Raw genomic sequence first — 22,980 nt, 5'->3', positions numbered from 1 at the left:
GGACACTTCGACACGCTGTCCGGCCCTCCCTCCCCCCCCTCCCTCCGGTCACTCAGGCAGACTGGTAAACTGGTGGGCGGCCCTCCCTCCCTCCCCCCCTCCCTCCGGTCACTCAGGCAGACTGGTAAACTGGTGGGCGGCCCTCCCTCCCTCCCCCCCTCCCCCCGGTCACTCAGGCAGACTGGTAAACTGGTGGGCGGCCCTCCCTCCCTCCCCCCCTCCCTCCGGTCACTCAGGCAGACTGGTAAACTGGTGGGTGGCCCTCCCTCCCTCCCTCCCCCCCTCCCCCCGGTCACTCAGGCAGACTGGTAAACTGGTGGGCGGCCCTCCCTCCCTCCCTCCCTCCCCCCCTCCCTCCGGTCACTCAGGCAGACTGGTAAAATGGTGGCTGGTCATCAGGACCAGCGGTTGCTCCTTGTCTCCTGTGCCCAGCAGTGGGAACATTCTTCCGCTGAACTCTGACCCTGTGAAGCTGTAGATGTCGGCGCCCGTCTTGGCGTTGTAGAACGACAACTGACCCTCCTCCACGTCCAGGAACACGCCCAACCGCCGCAGGTGTGACACAGACGTCTTTATCTGTCGATGAAGAGATCAATAGAATTTTTTATAATATAAATTTTACGTAAATAAAGTACTAATCGACCACAGGAAAAAAGGTACATAATGTACGTTATGTTATAGTAATATATTTACATATATTGTATACATGTAACATGTGTACATATTACAAATAAGTACATATATTACATATTCCAAAATGTTTTACTTTTTACGCGTTCAGAAAACTTTTAAGTTACCCTGCTGGGGATCAAACCATAACCATAACTTTAACCTTAAATAACCGTTAAGCAGATGTTAGAACTAAGCTCAACTATAACTATAATCATAATTAGATAGTGGTGAGAGCACTCGCCCGCGACTGCAATGATTGTTGGTTCAACTCCTCTAATAAACGTCTTGCGACTTTAAAAACATTAAAGCTGCAATAATTATTTCCTGACCACAAGAGGGCGGCAATGAGCCACTGTAAATAAACAATGTTCTCTCCTTCTCCCAAAATCGAAAGCCTCATCTTGTCTCGCCAAAGTGATGGTTGTAAATACATCGCATAGATGTATTACAGATTACTAGATTTCAACTACAATACATCCAACTTTCTCTTGGGTATTTCCTGGTTGTTAAACAAGGTAAATACTTCACCTACAAAACACAATACTGTTCCGACAGCACAATATTTATGTAATTAACACTTTAATCGCCGATGACGTGTTTAGACCCATGCTCATTCTGCCGAAGACGCCGTAACTTGTCTTTGATATCAATATTTCAAAAATCTGTGATCGAAATCATATTTCCCCTCCGGGGCCCTGAGATATACTGCAAAGCTCCACTCAACTCTCTAGCGGTTCAAGAGCGCCATCTGGTGGCCGATCGGCAGATCGCCAACAGGAAATGACTCGTCGAACCGGAAGTGCTCATCCATATGTCGTCCGGGCACTCGCTATCGTTAGAGAGACTCCGTCTTGACACAGTGAACATCGATCGGTGCAAATAACTCGAAAAAACAACATGATTTGGACGTATATACTATTATACAACCTGGAAATGGATTGGGCATTTCTCCATCCCATAATAGAAAAAATTCTGTTCCACGCTCATCTGCCAGCGGCGCGAGGAAGCCACGGTGAGTTGCAGCGTTATATTCTAACGTGTTCCATATAAACTGCTATGATGATCATATGACCCACACTGGATGAATCATCTAACGCTGCCCACGGAATTATAAACGACCCCCCGCCCATCCGGTCATCATCAGATGATACGTAGTAACTTCTAGAAGTACCTCCAGTTGAAATTTATTATCTGGCACAGATCGCTATCAAACTGTATTTCATCATGCATATGCATTTGGGTCTATAAATAACGTTCTGAAGAAAGCTGCAGAAAACGATAAAAACACTTATACTTTAGACCATATTTTAGTATGAATATGTGAATGAAAAAGTATATCGTTGCTACACCCTGAACAATGGATATAGGACATTGAATGGGCCATAATAATGGCAATTTAGCAATAGAATTAAAAAAGTTATAGCCCTGCAAAGAAGGGGAACTTCTCCATAGACAAATAGAGCTGGCTAGGGATGGTAAATTATGAATTTGAACCATGGCGATCAAAGTGTTAAGAGATTTGCTTAAAGAAATTATTAAAGGAATGGGATTATAAAATAGATGGAGCTAAAGCAGGTTTTGAAAAAGAAAATACACGATGGAATAACAACACACTGGCTGCTGGTGGCACAGGGTTGACTGAGTAGGACACCATGACTTTAATGAGCCCTTCTGGTGGCAGGTGGTCATGAAAAGTATTGAAAATGTGAAAAATACTGTCAGAAAGTCGTTCTATACTGAATAGAGTTGAAGTGTATTAACCTTGGTGAGGGGAGGCGCGGTGAGGGCGCGGAGGTGGGAGCCGCTCAACCAGATGGCATAGTAGCCGTTAGCAGGACTCATGTCAAACAGACCCTTCCTCTGGGCAGACTCACTAACAATGCCCACCTTCCAGTCCTTGTTCTCCGCCACACTCACCTGAGAGACAACGAGACAGAGACAGAGAGAGAGAGAGACAGAGAGAACGACACACAGAGAGAAAGAGAGAATGACAGAGAGACAAAGAGACAGAGAAGAGAGAGAGAGAGAAAGAGAGAGACGGAGACAGAAAGAGAGAGGGGAGACGGGAAAGAAGTGGGAGAGAGAGAGAGAGAGAGAGAGATTTAATAAGCCTTTTTTTCTCAATCAAGAAAGTGTGCATATAGGTTTACACTATAGCAAGTTAAAGAGTAGGATAAAACACACTCATGAAGTTTATAAATGAACCATCTATCAATCAGGTCACAAGCACAGTCTGTCTTTGATCCCTAAATAGGTCAAGGAGATGTTCCAGGCCAGGTGTACCTGCCGCCATGTCATACACTTTTACAAACCTTTACATTAGGTAGGCAGTGTTTGTGTTTGATTAATCAAAGCTAAATAATAGCTTGTTATGATATCGGTGAGGGGAAGCTATTCTAAAAACAGCTTGTTTAGACTAATTTAATCTGAAGACGTCAAAGCCCCTGGCCGAATAGCAAGGAGTACACAGTTTAATTCTTAATTTAATTCATGCTAGCAAGGCACATGTTAGCTAGTGCCCAGTTAAGGCTAGTTACACTCCTAATTGATAGTCTATCAGTGAGCTGGATACAATCCTACCTGGAAGGAGAGAACAGATGGTGGAGGTAAACGGTACCCTATCCCCCCCCCCCCCCCCTCCCAGTGAGCTGTGGTGTTCCACAAGGAAGCATACTAGGACCGCTACTGTTCCTAATTTATGCAAATGACATGTCGTCAGCTTGTGACTGCAACTTGTTCCTGTTAGCGGACGACTCAGCCCTGCTGGTCTCTGACAAGAACAAGTTACAGGTTGAAAAAACCCTCAGCTCGGAACTAGGCAAAATCTGCATATGGCTCGCCGATAACAAACTATCATTACTCCTGGGCAAAACAGAGTCCATTCTCTTCGGTTCAAATAACAAACTCAGCAAGACCGACGGCTTCTCAGTTACAGTGGGTGACAATATTGTCACAAGGAAAGATGAAATTACCTACCTGGGTTCCATTGATTGATTGATTGAAAACTTTATTAACAGATTGCAGAATAGGTACAGTACAGCTCAATACATACAATTGTTAAGGGGATGCAGACCAGAGAAAGACTTTCGTCTTGTTTACATCAGGGTCCCCCATTTTCAATTCATCAGGACATATATGACATACATGACATACAGATAGAAGACAGTACTGCTACATCTGTATCCGCAACAGTGGAAAACTGCCAAAGTAATACCACTGCCAAAACATTTGAAATTGCCATTCTCAGGATCTAATAGTCGTCCCATAAGTTTACTGCCAGTTTTAAGTAAACTGATGGAAAGAATAGTAAGTGAACAGATTAAATGCTACTTTTCTTTTAACACATTGACCACTGATTTTCAACATGCATATCGTGAAGGACATTCAACAGCGACTGCTTTAACCCAAATGACGGATGATTGGCTGAAAGAGATAGATAAAAAGAAAATGGTTGGAGCTGTCTTGCTTGATTTTACTGCAGCATTCGACATCATAGATCACAAATTCTTACTTAAAAAACTTGAATGTTACGGTTTCTCCTCATCTGCACTATCTTGGATGCAAACTTATTTAGCAAACCGGAAACAAATAGTTTTTTTTAATGGGAGTTACTCAGAAGTTAAAACGGTAAGGTGTGGAGTACCCCAAGGAAGTTGCCTTGGGCCTTTGCTCTACACCATATTTACAAATGACATGCCTCTTGTCCTAAATAAGTCATATATTTCTATGTATGCGGATGATTCAACGATTTACACATCAGCCTCAACAGCCAATGAATTAAATACGGTCCTAAAGGCAGAGTTGCAATCAGTGATGGAATGGATAAAGAATAACAAACTAGTTCTAAACATATCAAAGACGAGTAGCATAATTTTCGGTTCAAACCATACTCTAAGAACGAACCCAGTCTTGAAACTTTTGATAAGTGATGTGGTAATTAATCAAGTCCAGGAGACTAAACTCCTAGGGGTAACATTAGACAGTAAATTGTCATGGTCACACCATATAAACAATATAGTAGTGAAAATGGGAAGAGGGATTTCTGTTGTTAAAAGATGTGCTAATTTGTTACCACTAAATTCTATCAAACAGGTAATTCAAGCTCTGGTTTTGTCAAATCTTGACTATTGTCCTGCAGTATGGTCGAATGTAACGACGAATAAACTGAAAAAATTACAAATGGTACAAAACAAAGCAGCATGTATAGCGCTTCGCTGTGAGTACAGAACTAATGTTGCAGCGATGCACAGTTGTTTAACTTGGTTACTTGTCAAACATAAATTACTCTGCTCACTCCTTGTATTCACTAGGAATATTCTTGTTACAAAGATCCCCTCAATTTTATATAACAATTTATCTATAAGTCTTGACAGACAACCATTCCACCAGACATGCTTCTGCACGAGGTTTTACACTTCCAAAAGTGAGGTCGAATGCAATGAAGCGAACTGTCATGTTCCGTGGTATGCAGGAATGGAACTCTCTTCCCAGACATGTTAAGCAGGAGAATAGTAAATGTCGTTTCAAAATCGTGGTAAAACAACATTTTCAACCAAAGAAATTGACATTCCCTAATAGATAGTGTGTACATAAATGAAAATGTATGTGTCTGATAAAGAGATAGGTATATATGGATGAAAAGGCATGTGTCTGATAGGGATATATTATTAAAATGTTGTTGGCTGATATGAACATAGATAATGTATGTAAAAGCTAAATAGTATATTATGCTGTATTGTATTATGAATTAATTATGAGTAGGTATTATTGTATTGTATTATGAATTCATAAGGCGTATATATTGTTGTATTGTATTATGAATTTGATTAGGGTTTTTATTGTTGTTTTAATTGTCTGTATGACATGTAAATGTTGTGAGTGTATAAGTCTGTAACTGTATTTTATGTGTTATGGACCCCAGGAAGAATAGCCCCAGCACTGCTGTGGCTAATGGGGATCCAAATAAACTTATAAACGTATACATTTATGACATACCAGATTTGCAAATACAGTACTGTTTGTGATACAAAAAGAGTCCAGAAAAGGGAGTATATACATTTGACATAAAAACTGTACATTGGAGGAGGTTGGGTGGGTAGGAGGGGTTGGGGGGGAAACACTGTACAACTGTACAAGGGAATATTGACAACCATACTAGGTAATTTACTGTACATTGGAGGGGGTTGGGGGGGGGGGGGAACACTGTACAAACAAGCAAAACTGTACATTGGAATATTGACAAAACCATACTAGGTAAATTACTGTACATTGGAGGGGGTTGGGTTAGGACATTTACAGGGGCCAGTTTCGAATTGCAGTCTCCCGTAGGTGTTCTTTGAGAGTGGTTTTGAAAGTGGGTAGTGATTCACATTCCTTTACAGCTTTGGGTAGGGCGTTCCACATTGATGTTGCATAATTGCTAAACGTGTTTAGTCCCTTGTTTGAGCCGAATCTGGGTCTAGAGGCTAATCTTTCCTGTGACAAAATGGCATCCAATGTAATAAAAAAAAGTCAACCAACAAACTCGATTCTTGTACCGGATCTGCTCTCTGGTAAACAAGAATACCCTGAAGACTCTGGCAGGAGCACTCATTCAAGGGTACTACGACTATGCTTGCACCTCATGGTACCAAAGCACCTCAAAGGCACTAAAAACCAAATTACAAACATCTCAAAACAAACTAGTCAGACTACTGCTTGACCTGACTCCTAGAACCCACCTCACCCCTGCCCACTTTGACAACCTAGGATGGCTTAGAGTAGATGACAGAGTACAGCAACTTGCAATGGGCCTGGTCTACAAGATACACTACACGACCAAGGAACCCATGTACATGTCAAAATACTTCCCAAAGGTCAGTGAATACCACGATCACAACACCAGAGGGAGCTCCACAAATCATGACAAACCCAGATTCGGCTCAAACAAGGGACTAAACACATTTCGCAATTATGCCACATCAATGTGGAACACCTTACCCAAAGCTGTAAAGGAATGTGAATCACTACCCACTTTCAAAAACACTCTCAAAGAACACCTACGGGAGACTGCAATTCGAAACTGGCCCCTACAAATGTCCTAACCCAGTTGTACAGTAAATGACCAAGTATGGCTTTGTCAGTATTCCAATGTACAGTGTACAGTGTCCCCCACCCACCCCCAACCCCACCCCACCTACCCAACCTCCTCCAATGTACAGTTTCTACGTCAAATGTATATACACTCTTTTCTGGACACTTTTTGTATCACAAACAGTACTGTATTTGCAAATCTGATATGTCATAAATGTATAGATGTAGCAGTACTGTCTATCTGTATGTCATGTGTGTCATATATGTTATGATGAATTGAAAATGGGGGACCCTGATGTAAACAAGACGAAAGTCTTTCTCTGGTCTGCATCCCCTTAACAATTGTATGTATTGAGCTGTACTGTACCCATTCTGCAATCTGTTAATAAACTTTTCAATCAATCAATCCTTTTTAAATATGTTATTACCTTGGTGAATTGTCTTACATGAACACTATATTACATAATGTTGTCAACAACAGAGTAATATGTCCCCTTTAACTCTCTCTTCCCTCTCACCTCCCAGTAATGTCGTCCGGAGTTGTACCCTTCCTTAGCGACGACACAGGACCAGACATCGTAGCGGTGTTGGCTGTTCCTGTAGAACTGCAGCTTCTCTCCCCTCTTCACCTGCTTCCTGTCCTCAGACAGGATCAGGAAGGGGTACGCGGTCACCGGGTTCAGTGTGACGTCCTCTGCACACAGGAAGTAACATTACACACTGGGGAGTGCAACCATAGATATATATTTTCTAGATGGTGCAAGGCGGAGTCTCCAGCGTAGTTCACCGGCGGCCATCTTGTCACAGGCAGCATGCTCATAACATGAATGTCTATGGTGCAGGTACTATTGAAATAACCATAGCTTGCAACATTTTCAAACGATTTACAAACGGTTTGGTTTATTACAAACGTTATTAACGTGGCTATGATTCAGGATGCTTGGACATGTTGAAACTATTTTCATATGAAAGTCCATTATAAGTATGCAGTATGATAACTACATCTGACGTTTATAATAAACCAAATCGTTTGAAAATTTATCAAACTATGGTTATTTCAATAGTACATGCATCATAGACATTAATGTTATGAGTGGGCGTGCTGCCTGTGGCAAGATGGCCGCCATGTGGCAACATCTGTTTCCATTGGCCAGCAGCACCGGTGAGTCATCTAGCCTTTATATGTATATGAGTGCAACCACTTAAAGGTTAAGTACGCCAGTAAGTCACCCAATGGGAGACGGGGGTTTGGCACATGCTCAGATTGCGCTGGTTACAAATGCGGACACATTGTAACTGTGCATGCGTTACAACACCCTGGTTTTTCACAGGATATGATGAGAAATTACGGTAGTGACATCTCCTCCATTTACCCTCCTTGTCATATACAGAAAGTACAATCACATTTAGGAAGTGCAATCACACACAGGAAATGTAATCACATAGAGAAAGTACAATCACATACAGAAAGTACAATCACACTTGGGAGTGCAATCACACACAGGAAATGCAATTCTACACAGGAAGTGCAATCACACACAGAAGCGTGATTTTTTTTCATAGCCGCAGTTTGCGAAGACGCTCTCCGATTGGCTAGCCCGCGTACAGCAAAGACCCTCTCTGATTAGTTTAGCTCCGAAGGGCTCTTCCGCCTTGTACATAATATTCTCCGCTTCGAAGTGGTTATGCTTTGGCCCTCTTTCGAAGTGGGTTATGCTTAGAGTTTATCTTTAGAGCAGGGCGATGGACCACCAGCCCTGATTCCAAGCTCTAAGCATAACCCACTTCGAAAGCGGGCCAAAGCATAACAACTTCGAAGCAGAGAATATATATATACAAGGCGAAGGCGGACATTTCTATCCCAGAGCCCTTCGGGGAAAAAAAAAAATCACACCACACAGAAAGTGCAATCACACTCAGGAAGTACAATCACACTCAGGAAGTGCAATCACACACAGGAAGTACAATCACACTCAGGAAGTGCAATCACACTCAGGAAGTGCAATCACACTGAAGATTATGAGTGTCATAATTATTTTGGATAAAAGCACCCATCAAATGGCATATTAATCATCATTCAAGCAAAATTATGATTAATTCTGTGATTGTGTTGTTGAAAAATGTCACGTGGAACTTATCCAGGTTCTTCCCAGGAGACTTGTCTTCTAATAGAGTCAGCTCACCTAGATAGGGTCGAACCTTCTTCAGGCCTGGAACAGATAAACAAAAGGTCTGATTAGGAAGCTGCCAATATGAGGGAAATGAACAGTACATTTTGGAACATGACTGAGAGGACCTGGGGTGGAAAGACATGGCAGCAGAACCACCCAGAGAGACTCGGACTCAGCTTCTTCCCCCAGGCCATCAGAACACTGATCTCTCCACACACAAGCGCACACACCACACATCCTCACTTGCACTCTCTCACACACAAACGCACTACAAAAAAGGTCACTTTAAAAAAACATAACTGTATATTATTGTATATAGTACTCATTACCTTATTCTTAAAGCTTAGTGTAACTGAGGGGTACAATTCCCTGACTGTATTGTTAGATATGATATTTAATACCACTACCTCATGTACTTTAACTTCTGGCCACCCAGTACAAGATATAAGTATGATGAACACTTTCCCACCTGATGAAACGAACCAACACAAATGTACCAAATCGAAGGTTTAATACAGCAAAGGGTGTATACAACGATCACTTAATTACATTTATGATTTGAAATATGGAATATGCACTTTTATGGCAAATGAGTATTCGTAGGTAAATCAACATTGAATGTCCAATCTCTGGTTGCGCAGGGAGTAAGTATACAACCTGGAATATTTAGGAAACGATAGCGAAGGTACTTAAATGATTATAGCTGGATACACTAAGGGGGGGGGGGGGGGTCCCGCTGGTTGTAAGACAGTAGGAGGGGGGGGGTTAGAGAAGCCGCTGGCGGTATCCCATCTGGCCGACGGTGTCTTGGGAGAATCCAAAGTCTTGGACACGGTGCCCACAGAACCTCGGGCCGCAGACGAACACAGCTGGACCCTCTGTGGAACGGTATCTGCCGGTCCACAACGGAGAGACGTGAGGCGACCTCACGTGTAGAGCGCCGTCTCACCTGGAGTCCTCTCCGGGGGGTAATTCCAACACTCAGCAGTGTTGGCCTTTATCCATGGAATAATCAAAGCACACAAAGCATAATCCAAGCCGTGGAAGGCTCGCCGTCGTCTGGGTAGAGTAATCCAATATACAGGTCCAGTCGCTCTTGGCCCGGAGCTCCTCGGATGCAATCACCACTAGGGGTCTGACCAGCCTGGTTAAGCGTCCAGATAACGTCAGGAACGATGGGGGTACTGATAACTGTAGAACTCTAACCGAACGATGCACCATACATAAATAGACTATTATTAGCTTAATAGAATACGTCCAACTCGACGGTATGGTGCCAAACTATGACCATTCAACTATTAATCTACACGATATCTCAATGCCTATTCTGGGCCAAGTAGGCCTTACTACACCGCACGTGCGTCGTGGGGAGGCTTTTGCGTCTGTCACTCTGTTGGAGGGTAAAGAACTGGACTAAAAGAAAGTTCTACTTTACGAGCGCCATATATATATGCGCTATGAACAAATAGTACCATTCGTATTTCGCCCGGCATATTACTGCGCGGAACCGGGGGTTGCCTCGACATGTTAGGCGGCACGATTGAACTTGGACCTAGGGGTATGGCAACCTGGCGCCAGGTTCTCGTCCAATGGTAGAATGAAACTATTATGGGCTGTTTAGTAGAAACGGGGATATTCAATGCATATTGTACAAGGAATATACAGGGGATATCAAACGATATACAAATACAATTAAATATATATATATAAATAAATATACATATTCGGTTTAATCTGATCCTTCACAACACTTAGCATTGTATTATATTCTTATTACTTTTAGCATGTCTATTTTATTATTCTATTTGATTGTATTTTTTGCACAATCAAGGCGGGCATGGCCACCTTCATTTCACTACATGTCTCGTGTATGCATGTGACAAATAAATCTTGAACCCATCACAGAGCCAAGTGTCCACACCAATCTATATGATTTAGTTTTGTACCATTCATCTGCCTGTATTACAGATCCCCTCCACTCACATACGTGTCTTTTGTGGTTAACTCTTGGAAGAATGCCTTTGACTATGTTATGTAGAACATTCACATTCTTCCCCTGGAGAGGGAGAGCTTCTCTGTACTTCCCTGAAATACGATTACCATGTGTTGAACCTATCATGGACCAATGTGTGGAAACCCGACACCTTTAGTTTCAGCATACACAGAATTCCTGGTAAATATCAAAGGGTGCTTGTTGCCAACTTGCATATTCATAGATAGACGGATATATAATTTTTATTTGTCCACTTTCGTGGAAATGTATCTTTGGCTCCACCATGGTTGCAATCAACAAGACAACACAGTACAAACACCATACAGGCACCAAAGACATTGGCCCAAAACAGCCCAATACATAGACAAAAGAGAAACAACAACAACACAAACACAGACAGAGATTCAGCTACCTAACCAGTACCAAGGTTAATAATGAAAAGATAGGAATTCATCAGAGCAATGGCATGTGGGATGAAAAACTTCACTGTCAAACAGAAAATTATTGTGGGCGAGTGCTCACCACTAGACTAAATTACCCACCTACCCTGATACAAACACAGCTCCCACCACTAGACTAAGACACCCACCCACCCTGATACAAACACAGCTCTCACCTCTAGACTAAGTCACCCACCCTGATACAAACACAGCTCTCACCACTAGACTAAGACACCCACCCACCCTGATACAAACACAGCTCTCACCACTAGACTAAGACACCCACCCACCCTGATACAAACACAGCTCTCACCACTAGACTAAACCACCCACCCTGATACAAACACAGCTCCCACCACTAGACTAAACCACCCACCCTGATACAAACACAGCTCTCACCACTAGACTAAGACACCCACCCTGATACAAACACAGCTCTCACCACTAGACTAAGACACCCACCCTGATACAAACACAGCTCTCACCACTAGACTAAACCACCCACCCTGATACAAACACAGCTCTCACCACTAGACTAAACCACCCACCCACCCTGATACAAACACAGCTCTCACCACTAGACTAAGACACCCACCCTGATACAAACACAGCTCTCACCACTAGACTAAACCACCCACCCTGATACAAACACAGCTCTCACCACTAGACTAAGACACCCACCCTGATACAAACACAGCTCTCACCACTAGACTAAGACACCCACCCACCCTGATACAAACACAGCTCTCACCACTAGACTAAGACACCCACCCACCCTGATACAAACACAGCTCCCACCACTAGACTAAGACACCCACCCACCCTGATACAAACACAGCTCTCACCACTAGACTAAACCACCCACCCTGATACAAACACAGCTCTCACCACTAGACTAAGACACCCACCCTGATACAAACACAGGTCTCACCACTAGACTAAGACACCCACCCTGATACAAACACAGGTCTCACCACTAGACTAAGACACCCACCCACCCTGATACAAACACAGCTCTCACCACTAGACTAAGACACCCACCCTGATACAAACACAGCTCTCACCACTAGACTAAGACACCCACCCACCCTGATACAAACACAGCTCTCACCACTAGACTAAACCACCCACCCTGATACAAACACAGCTCTCACCACTAGACTAAGACACCCACCCATCCTGATACAAACACAGCTCTCACCTCTAGACTAAACCACCCACCCTGATACAAACACAGCTCTCACCACTAGACTAAGACACCCGCCCTGATACAAACACAGCTCTCACCACTAGACTAAGACACCCGCCCTGATACAAACACAGCTCTCACCACTAGACTAAACCACCCACCCTGATACAAACACAGCTCTCACCACTAGACTAAGACACCCACCCACCCTGATACAAACACAGCTCTCACCACTAGACTAAACCACCCACCCTGATACAAACACAGCTCTCACCACTAGACTAAGACACCCGCCCTGATACAAACACAGCTCTCACCACTAGACTAAGACACCCACCCACCCTGATACAAACACAGCTCTCACCACTAGACTAAGACACCCACCCACCCTGATACAAACACAGCTCTGACCACTATACAAGTTTCAAGTTTCTTTAATAGTTGTCATACAGAAGTACAGAATACTTTCATACAAAATGCTTCTTACTGTTACGCTCCAGACTAAACGCAGACTAAACGCAGACTAAACGCAGACAACTAAACGCAGACAAACTAAACCACCCACCCTGATACAAACACAGCTCTGACCACTAGACTAAACCACCAACCTACAAACACAGCAATACTATGATGGCAATTTGTTTTAATGTTTAACATGGTTAAGATATCAAAGGTTAGGGTTAAGATTAGGGTTTGGGCGAGGCCATCAGAAAAGTGTGTCTCCGTTGTCTTGAGGTAAAGGCACTTGCCTCCCAAGCAAGCATCCTGGGGGTTTCTGAAAACAGTTAACATTGACTGAATATGTAATATATGTCCTTATTTGTAAATACATAAATATGTCAATAATATATTACTTATAGGTACTATAACATAACGTACAATATGTACCTTTTTCCTGTGGTCGATAAGTACTTTATTTACATTATTTTAAGCTAGATCGGGCTGGAGACAGACACACTGAGGGAGGGAGGGAGGGAGGGAGGGAGGGAGGGAGGGACACACAAGACAAAGGGACAGACTGACTCGTACTTGAACCAGGCTTGATCTTCTTCAGCGCTACAGAATCTGAGGGAGCACAAAGAGAACAACAGAGCAAATGTTACAGAACAAGATGAATAAATCCACTACACGTTTAGATTAAATGTATCCAATGGAGTTCTTGACCAATAGTTGTTGAAATCTGCTGCAATAGCGCACGGGAGGAGGAAAGGGGTTCCTGAAAACTTTATATCACGCACAGGGGTGACATAGATGTAAACATGCCCTTGCGCTCCCCCTCCATTGGATACCTTTAATAAATCCACTAAATATTTGGATTAATAAATCCACTGCATGTTTAGATGAATAAATCCACTAAACATTTAGATGAATAAATCCACTACATGTCCCCTTCCCTTAGCTGCCCCCCCCCCTGTTAAGCGCCTTGGGTCTCCTGAAAGGCGCTATATAAATTTAAGATATTATTATTATTATTATTATTATTATTATTATTATTATTATTATTATTATTATTATTATTATTATTATTATTATTATTATTATGTTTAGATGAATAAATCCACTACATGTTTAGATTAATAAATCCACTACATGTTTAGATTAATAAATCCACTACATGTTTAGATGAATAAATCCACTACATGTTTAGATGAATACATCCACTACATGTTTAGATTAAGATAGCCTATTCATAATAATAATAAATCAAATCAAATTTATTTGTAAGGCCGGACACGTCTTCTTTAAACAAGTCAAGAAGAAACATAACAATAAGTCTAGAACAAAACAAGAACACCATAAGGTCCAACAAATTTAAAATAAATGCAAAATAAATGAATGAATGCAAACACTCCCAGACATACCCCACGCAAAGGTAAGGAAAAACTCACTAAAACCTAGCAATAGGAAAAAATGCACCACAGGCAGAGTGGAGGAGCGAAACCTTAGAAGGGCCATTCAAGGGGGGATCTCCCTTCTTAGATGTCGGTGATAGTAGTGTTGCAGATGGACAGTTGGTAAGCATGCACTCATGTGTATAGTGAAACACAGATGAGTGCATGCAATAGCAACTGAACATTTTGAAAAATTTAAGATGGAGCTGATAGCGATAGCAACTGAACATTTTGAAAGATTAAAGATAGAGCTGATAGCGGATCTATTTGAGGCACAGGGGCGGCACAAAGAGGGTCGCGTCCTCCCCGTCTTAATCACGGGACGTTCAACACTCCGGTCATCGCTCCGAGACAGCCGGAGACAGGGGGACAGGGGGCGGCGCAGAGAGGGTCGCAACCTCCCACATAATGACTTAGTGGTAAGAACCTTTTAAATGTACCAGATACTTTATAAAAGGGAGGCTAAAAGGGAGACTAACCAAGGCCTTCTCACTTCCTGTAATATGTCACATGAGCTACACAAAGACGTCCCCATTGGCACAGCTTGTATTGGAGTATCTTTGATTGGACCCACCTCTCAGAGACCACTGGCTCTTCTTGATGCTGGCAGTACTTCCTCTCATACTCATCATGCTCTCACTGTTCATCATGCCATCATATGATGTAACTAGAACACAGAGAACAGCAGATTTATTTTACCCACACAAATACCAAGTAACAGACAAAGCTGCATGGGCTGTGTTCACACTGCAAGTCTGAAGTGCTGATTTCCCCCAAGGGGATCAATAAAGAAATAACTTATCTGATCTTATCTTAACACGTCTTCTTACAGAGACAATTCTTCCACTACAGTCTCCTGCCTGGCCTGCCTGAGCCTCTACTTTAAGAAGGAAAATGCCAACATTATGGGAAATACGCTAACAGTCTTCTCCAGCGTCGAGACAAGGAGAAAGCGAATCTGCGCGTTCAGTAGAAAGCTATCCAGCTGTAAACTAGCCTAGGTTAGCACAAATGAATGGAAGCGGTTATGTACCACTAGCCTAGCTTAAAACTCCGGGAGAGGCGTTTTACAAGTACAAGGCGTTTTACAAGTAGTACAATAACAAAACTGTACTTACTAGAGTGGATTGTATACTGTATATAGTACACTGTATTTTATACTATATACAATAAGGGGTAACACTTTATAATAACACTCAGTTATAAGACCTTTATAAAGGTATTTGTAGATAATGAACTAATCATGAACAAATCATTTATATACATTCGTAAATTATTATTAAATCATTTATAACTATATTTGTATAACATTTACAAATTAGTTCTACATTATAACTCATTATCAACATTGTTTGTACTTGATTTGTTCATCATTAAATAATGTTGTTTAATGTGTAGTAACACATTTGTAGCTTTGTGTTTTTTCATTTGTAGCTTTCTTCCGTCTACACCCTGGCCAGGGTGCGTCTATATTAAAGCCAGCCCCAAGGGTGCTTTTGCATTCGCCTGATTGGCCCCGGTAACGCAATGCAATGCGCATTTTCTTTTTTGCCCCTCACTCGCGGAAATGGAATACATATTATCCAAACGAGGACCAGATTCACTCATAACGCCATAACGTTATTTCACGAGCCCAGCTGTCAGAAACTGTACATTGTAACGTTAACACAGCCCAGCTGTCAACTGTACATTGTAACGTTATGTTATTTCGGGCATTTTATTCATAACGTTATTTCGCGCGCCTGTACATTGTAACTGTCGTGGAATATATTATCATGTCATTATGAGTCTCTGTTATTTTATCATGTCATACAGCTAGAGTTTCAGTCCAACCAGATTTACTGGTTAATGTGTGTATGTCTCTTTAAGATTACTCTATCATTCTCTCAGTCGTAACGAAGTTGCTGTTTCTACCAGCCATAGAGCCATAACCCAAGGTCATGGGAACTGTAAGATGGAGCTGTTTTTCCTTCCAGGCTTAGCCATAACATAGTCGTATTATTAATTTCTCTAACCAGCCATTTTGTTTTCTTCTACGTAATTTCATGTATTCAATTGTATGTCTGACCAGGCCTCTAGGTCAGTCCCCTGTCAGACGCTAGGGGGTAAACATGTCTGTCTCTGGCGGGTGACTGGCCTGGCAGCGTGGCCACGCTGTCATGAACTTTCTTTATTAAATAAACCTTTCTATTATTATTAATAATGACTCAGAATGATTAATGTAAGCGGCTCATCGTTTGTCCTTTAATAATTCCCATTACATAACGTTAACACAGCCCAGCTGTCAACTGTACTTTGTAACGTTATGTTATGTTATTTCGGGTATTCATAACGTTATTTCGCGCGACTGTACATTGTAACGTTAACACAGCCCAGCTGTCAACTGTACTTTGTAATGTTATGTTATTTCGGGCATTTTATTCATAACAAACATTGACGCGATTCCGCCAACACATATGTAATGGTTTTGCTATGCATAGAATAACAGAACAGATTGACAGGTGGTGACAAAGCACTGGGCATTTATTTAAAAAGCTGTCAACTGTACTTTGTAACGTTATGTTATTTCGGGCATTCATAACGTTATTTCGCGCGATTGTACATTGTAACGTTAACACAGCCCAGAAATAACATAACGTTACAAAGTACAGTTGACAGCTGGGCTGTGTTAACATTACAATGTACAGTCACGCGAAATAACGTTATGAATGCCCAAAATAACATAACGTTACAAAGTACAGTTGACAGCTTTTTAAATAAATGCCCAGTGCTTTGTCACCCCCTGTCAATCTGTTCTGTTATTCTATGCATAGCAAAACCTATTAATATTACATATGTGTTGGCGGAATCGCGTCAATGTTTGTTATGAATAAAACGCCCGAAATAACATAACATTACAAAGTACAGTTGACAGCTGGGCTGTGTTAACGTTACAATGTACAGTTTCTGACAGCTGGGCTTGCGAAATAACGTTATGGCGTTATGAGTGAGCGAGTTATGAGTGAGCGAGAAAATGCGCATTGCATTGCGTTACCGGGGCCAATCAGGCGAATGCGGAAGCACTCTTGGGCTGGCTTTAATATAGACGCGGCCAGCGTACTCCTGGGTCCTAATGCACATGTGTTTTATATGTTAATAACATTGCATTTATCTATAGTCCTAATTCTGTCACTGTTTGATGTCACAAAGTGTAACGGTCCCCCCGGTCCTGCTCCACAACCCCCATTTGTCCATGGACATATCCCACACCTGAACTACGGCTCTCAACCACCAGGTGGCCTAGTTCAGTGTATTCATTTTTGTTATCTTTTACTTATTAATGTCCTGTCTGTCATCGCTAATCTGTTGCATGTTCATCTGTTGTCGGTGCTGTGCACCGTTGTCTAATTTAGTTTCGTCTCCCTTGTGTTGTATCTATGTGCGTTTGGTCTGGTCATGTTTTGTATATGTACCTTGTGTTGTTTTCTGTTTAGTCATCTCCCCAGCTGTGTGTCATTCACTAATCATCCTCTTGTCTCTAATTAGTCCCTGTATTTAAGTGTGGTTGGCCCAGCAGTCCTTTGCTGGGTCATTACTTTTGTTTGCTGTCACCGTTGTGAGTACTCTGTGTAGTTGTGTTTATTTCATTTTTGAGACCACGGTCTCTCTTTTCTTTTCTAGTTTCTAAGTGTTTCCTTTTTATATTATGCTCCGTGTTTCACAATTAAAGTGCACGTTATTTTGAAAGAGCCAACCACGCATTCCGCCTCCTGTCAATTCTCTCCATGTGGATCTGCTGCAATTGGGTTCCACACACCACCATGCCAACCAAACGTTCCATTCGTAACACAAAGAAGGGTGTAACCGAAAGCTGTCTACAACATTTGTAACAGGTGATGAAAAAGTAAACAAATAATTAACTCTATTAGACATTTGTTAATGATGAATAGGCTTCACTTCAGATTAGGGCACACAATAGCATCTGCAAATGATTTATAGATGTTTTATGAATGTCTTAACAAATCATTTGTTGAACATGAACAAATAGGTACAGTATAGTCGTTTTTTCATATCCATTTTTCAAAGCATCTACAAATGTGTTACTACACATTAAACAACATTATTTAATGATGAACAAATCAAGTACAAACAATGTTGATAATGAGTTATAAATAATGTAGAACTAATTTGTAAATGTTATACAAATATAGTTATAAATGATTTAATAATAATTTTACGAATGTATATAAAAATAAATGATTTGTTCATGATTAGTTCATTATCTACAAATACCTTATAAAGGTCTTATAACTGAGTGTTATTATAAAGTGTTACCCAATAAGGTAGTACAATAACAACAGTGTACTAACTGGAGTGGATTATATACTGTATATAAATGGTAAATGGCTGCTTTTTTATATAGCACTTTTATCCAAAGCGCTTTACAATTTGTTACTCACATTTTACCCATTCACTCACACACCGACGGCGGAGGCAACCATGCAAGGTGCCAACCTTCTCATTGGGAGCAATTAGGGGTTAAGTGTCTTGCTCAAGGACACATCGACTTGCTGCCCGGGAGGAGCAGGAATCGAACCGGGAACCTCCGGATTGCCAGACGACTGCTCTACCTCTACGCCCCGCCCAGGATTATATACTGTATACTGTATAGTGTATACTATATATAATAAGGTAGTACAATAACAACAGTGTACTAACTGGAGTGGATTATATACTGTATATAGTATACTGTAGTGTATACTATATACAATAAGGTAGTACAATAACAACAGTGTACTAAATGGAGTGTAGTACAATAACAACAGTGTACTAACTGGAGTGGATTATATACTGTATATAGTATACTGTAGTGTATACTATATACAATAAGGTAGTACAATAACAACAGTGTACTAAATGGAGTGTAGTACAATAACAACAATGTACTAACTGGAGTGGATTATATACTGTATACCGTATAGTGTATACTGTATACAATAACAACAGTGGACTCACTGGAGCCTCTGGAGCCTCTGGACCGGACCTCTCCCATCCTGATGTCATCCAGCTTCTCCCTCGCCTCCACCAGAGCGCTCTTCACCTCCCCCAGCTGGAAGTGGAGGGAGAGCCCTGCCTCCTCATCCAGCTCCCCAAGGTCAGAGGTCGCGTCCAGAGGAGCACTGGCCTCCGCGAAATCCTGAAAGAGAGGAGAGAAGAGACAAGGAGAGAAGAGATGACAGAAGAGACGAAGAGAGGAGAGATGAAGAGAGGAGAAGAGAAGCGACAAGAAGAGATAAGAGAGAAGATGAGAGGAGAAGAGACAAGGCGAGAAGAGGAGAAGAGACAAGGAGAGAAGAGATGAAGAGAGGAGACAAAAGATGAGAGATGGAGAGAGGAGACAAAAGATGAGAGATGAAGAGAGGAGAGAGGAGACGAAGAGGAGAAGAGACAAGGAGAGAAGATATGAAGAGAGGAGGAGAGAAGAGATGAAGAGGAGAAGAGACAAGGAGAGAAGAGATGAAGAGAGGAGAGAAGAGACGAAGAGGAGAGGAGAAGAGACAAGGAGAGAAGAGACGAAGAGGAGAGGAGACAAGGAGAGAAGAGACAAAGAGGAGAGGAGAGAAGAGACGAAGAGGAGAAGAGACAAGGAGAGAAGAGACGAAGAGGAGAAGAGACAAGGAGAAAAGAGACGAAGAGGAGAAGAGACAAGGAGAAAAGAGACGAAGAGGAGAGGAGACAAGGAGAGAAGAGACGAAGAGAGGAGAGAAGAGACGAAGAGGGGAGAGACGAAGAGAGGAGAGAAGAGACGAAGAGGAGAGGAGACAAGGAGAGAAAAGACAAGGAGAGAAGAGATGAAGAGAGGAGAGAAGAGACGAAGAGGAGAGGAGACAAGGAGAGAAGAGACAAGGAGAGAAGAGAGAAGGAGAGAAGATGGAAGGATGTGTTAGCTTCCAGTCTATACAGGAACACAAGTGAATCACAGCTTTTAATCTTGAGTGACAGGTTCTAACCAGGTCTAGTCATGTCACATTGCATTGCGCTGCATTATATTGTCTTCGATTAGATTAAAATGTATCGTCATTATAATAAATTAGATTTATATAGCGCTTTTCTCAGACTCAAAGTGCTTTGCAACGTAGGGTGGAAATTGCCTCCTTCACCACCACTGGTAGCACCCAGTGATGCGTTGCTCGTGGGACGGGGTTGCACGCCGTGCAACCAAAGTTGTGAGCAGAAGCGCGTGCACGCACGGATGTGCACGCGTGTGCACACAGGAATGCGCTGCACTCGACTGATGCGCCAACTCGCAGTACCCACCTGGCTACTTTGCATATCAATAGCGCCGGTCGTCAGGTGTTACATTCCATTCGTAGAGGCAATTAGGCACCGTCTTTAGTCTGTCCTTATGCGAGGGAACATTTATGCGCATGCGCGGGAGCGCGCGTGCACGTGGCGTCATTAGCGTGCGTGCAACCAGTGTTGATATGAGGAACGCAACACTGGTAGCACCAGGCACGTTGGAACTTTAAATCGGCAGGGGGTGCTGCCTTTCTGAGACTTATTTTTTTCAGAACGCCGTGAGAGGAACTTCTTTTTTGTTTAGAATGGCTTTGAAGGCAAACGAGAATTCTCACTCGATGGGAGATGGGGGTTCGGGACGTCATGCTCAGATTGCACTGGTGGAGTGTTTTGGGGACCAAATTTAACCCTTTCACTACCACACTACAGAAGGTTAACCCTTTCACTACCACACTACAGACCCGTTAACCGTCTGTCGCGTGGTAGTGAAAGGGTTAACCTTCTGTAGTGTGGTTGTGAAAGTGTTACAACCCTTTTTTCGTGTGACAGTGGAATGGTTAACATTGATTGTCGCAGTGAAAAGGGTTAACCATTTTGGTAGTGTGGTAGTGAAAGGGTTTAAGAGAAATGCAGACAAATTGTAACTGAGCGTGTGTTATTATACCATTATATTATACAGGACATGACGCAAGATGTTGGTAGTGTGACATCTCCTCCACTTACGCTCCTTGTCCACAAAGCGACCTCATCAACAAGGCTCTGGACCCACTGACACCTCATCTCCTCTCCCCATAGACACTACACACTATATTGACCTATTTGTTTACACCGCTTGTGTTGTTTTTACTACCTGTACCCCCCCCCCCCCTTCCCCCATGCTGCTATGATGCCTGAATTTCCCCAAGGGGATCAATAAAGGAATATCTTATCTTATCTTATACCAACACAAGCATCTGTCACAATGTGTTACATTAACTCACCCTTCCTGGACCACGTATTATTTTGCACAATTGCACTGTATTTTTATTCTAATTTAGTGTCTATATTCCACTACAATCCTGCACAATTATACAGCCCTGTCCTATATTATATTCTATTGTATTTTTTATCCTAATTTAGTTTATATATTCCATTTTATTTTACTTTAATTGTCTGTTAATGTTGATGCACCAAAAGACCAAGACAAATTCCTTGTATGTGCAAGTTTACTTACAATAAAGGCCTTTCTGATTCTGATTCCTCCAGCAGATTCTCAAGCTCACCCTGCTACTCGTCTGCATGTGTTCTTGGTTGGTTTGTATCTCATCTACTGAAATCCTATGTGGTCTTGTTATTGTACCGTTTTTTTTTTTTTTTTTTTTTGTACCTGCAGAAAGTCCACGTGGCCTAATTGTGTTGTTTCGTTTCAGCCTGTAGAAACCTGACAGGGATCCTAGCCTCTGCGTTTTACTCACAGAGAGCATAATGTGGTCATTTTCTGGCGTTCCATTCCACCCTGTAGATTAAATGTCTATGTGATCCTAGCTAACATGGGTTTGAGTCCCGCACCTGTAGAAATGATATGTGATCCTGACTGGTGGCCTGGGTCTCCAGTTTTTTCCTCTTCTCCCACATCTGGCTTAGCTCCGCCTCCAGGCGGCTCACTAGCCCCTCCCCCTTTGACTCCACATTGGTCCGTTTGTCCAGGATCCCGCCCATCAGCTCAGAGCGTATCCTGTCCACCCCGCGGGTCACCTCCTCCAACAGATTCTCCAGCTCACCCTGTTCGGCGTTGGCATAGTTCTGGAAAAACACATCACAGTGTTATTCAGCCTTATCTGAAACATACATCACAGTGTTATTCAACCTTATCTGAAACATACATCACAGTGTTATTCAACCTTATCTGAAACATACATCACAGTGTTATTCAACCTTATCTGAAACATACATCACAGTGTTATTCAACCTTATCTGAAACATACATCACAGTGTTATTCAACCTTATCTGAAACATACATCACAGTGTTATTCAACCTTATCTGAAACATACATCACAGTGTTATTCAACCTTATCTGAAACATACATCACAGTGTTATTCAACCTTATCTGAAACATACATCACAGTGTTATTCAACCTTATCTGAAACATACATCACAGTGTTATTCAACCTTATCTGAAACATACATCACAGTGTTATTCAACCTTATCTGAAACATACATCACAGTGTTATTCAACCTTATCTGAAACATACATCACAGTGTTATTCAACCTTATCTGAAACATACAT

At 42.1% G+C, this 22,980-nt stretch overlaps 1 protein-coding gene across 1 annotated transcript in view; it reads right to left on the bottom strand.

Moving 5' to 3' along the window:
* Window positions 1-360: 360 nt before the first annotated feature.
* btr30 (bloodthirsty-related gene family, member 30) overlaps window positions 361-22,980 on the bottom strand; it is a gene marked incomplete at its 3' end in the record, with an annotated part of 74,578 nt that continues 51,958 nt past the window's right edge. Inside the window, exons 6-13 of the mRNA XM_084328722.1 lie at window positions 22,257-22,490; window positions 19,425-19,605; window positions 15,004-15,096; window positions 13,567-13,602; window positions 8,928-8,954; window positions 7,263-7,438; window positions 2,434-2,589; window positions 361-576 (exon numbers count right to left, since the gene is read on the bottom strand). Of these exons, the coding sequence (XP_084184848.1) occupies window positions 361-576; window positions 2,434-2,589; window positions 7,263-7,438; window positions 8,928-8,954; window positions 13,567-13,602; window positions 15,004-15,096; window positions 19,425-19,605; window positions 22,257-22,490 (1,119 nt within the window). The remainder of the gene's footprint in view (window positions 577-2,433; window positions 2,590-7,262; window positions 7,439-8,927; window positions 8,955-13,566; window positions 13,603-15,003; window positions 15,097-19,424; window positions 19,606-22,256; window positions 22,491-22,980) is intronic.

The sequence above is a fragment of the Notolepis coatsorum genome (assembly GCF_963971535.1).
Source record: "Notolepis coatsorum genome assembly, chromosome: 14".
Classification (NCBI taxonomy): Eukaryota; Metazoa; Chordata; class Actinopteri; order Aulopiformes; family Paralepididae; genus Notolepis; species Notolepis coatsorum.
Note: the sequence above shows the minus strand (reverse complement) of the source record. Positions and strands in the feature narration are given on the sequence as shown.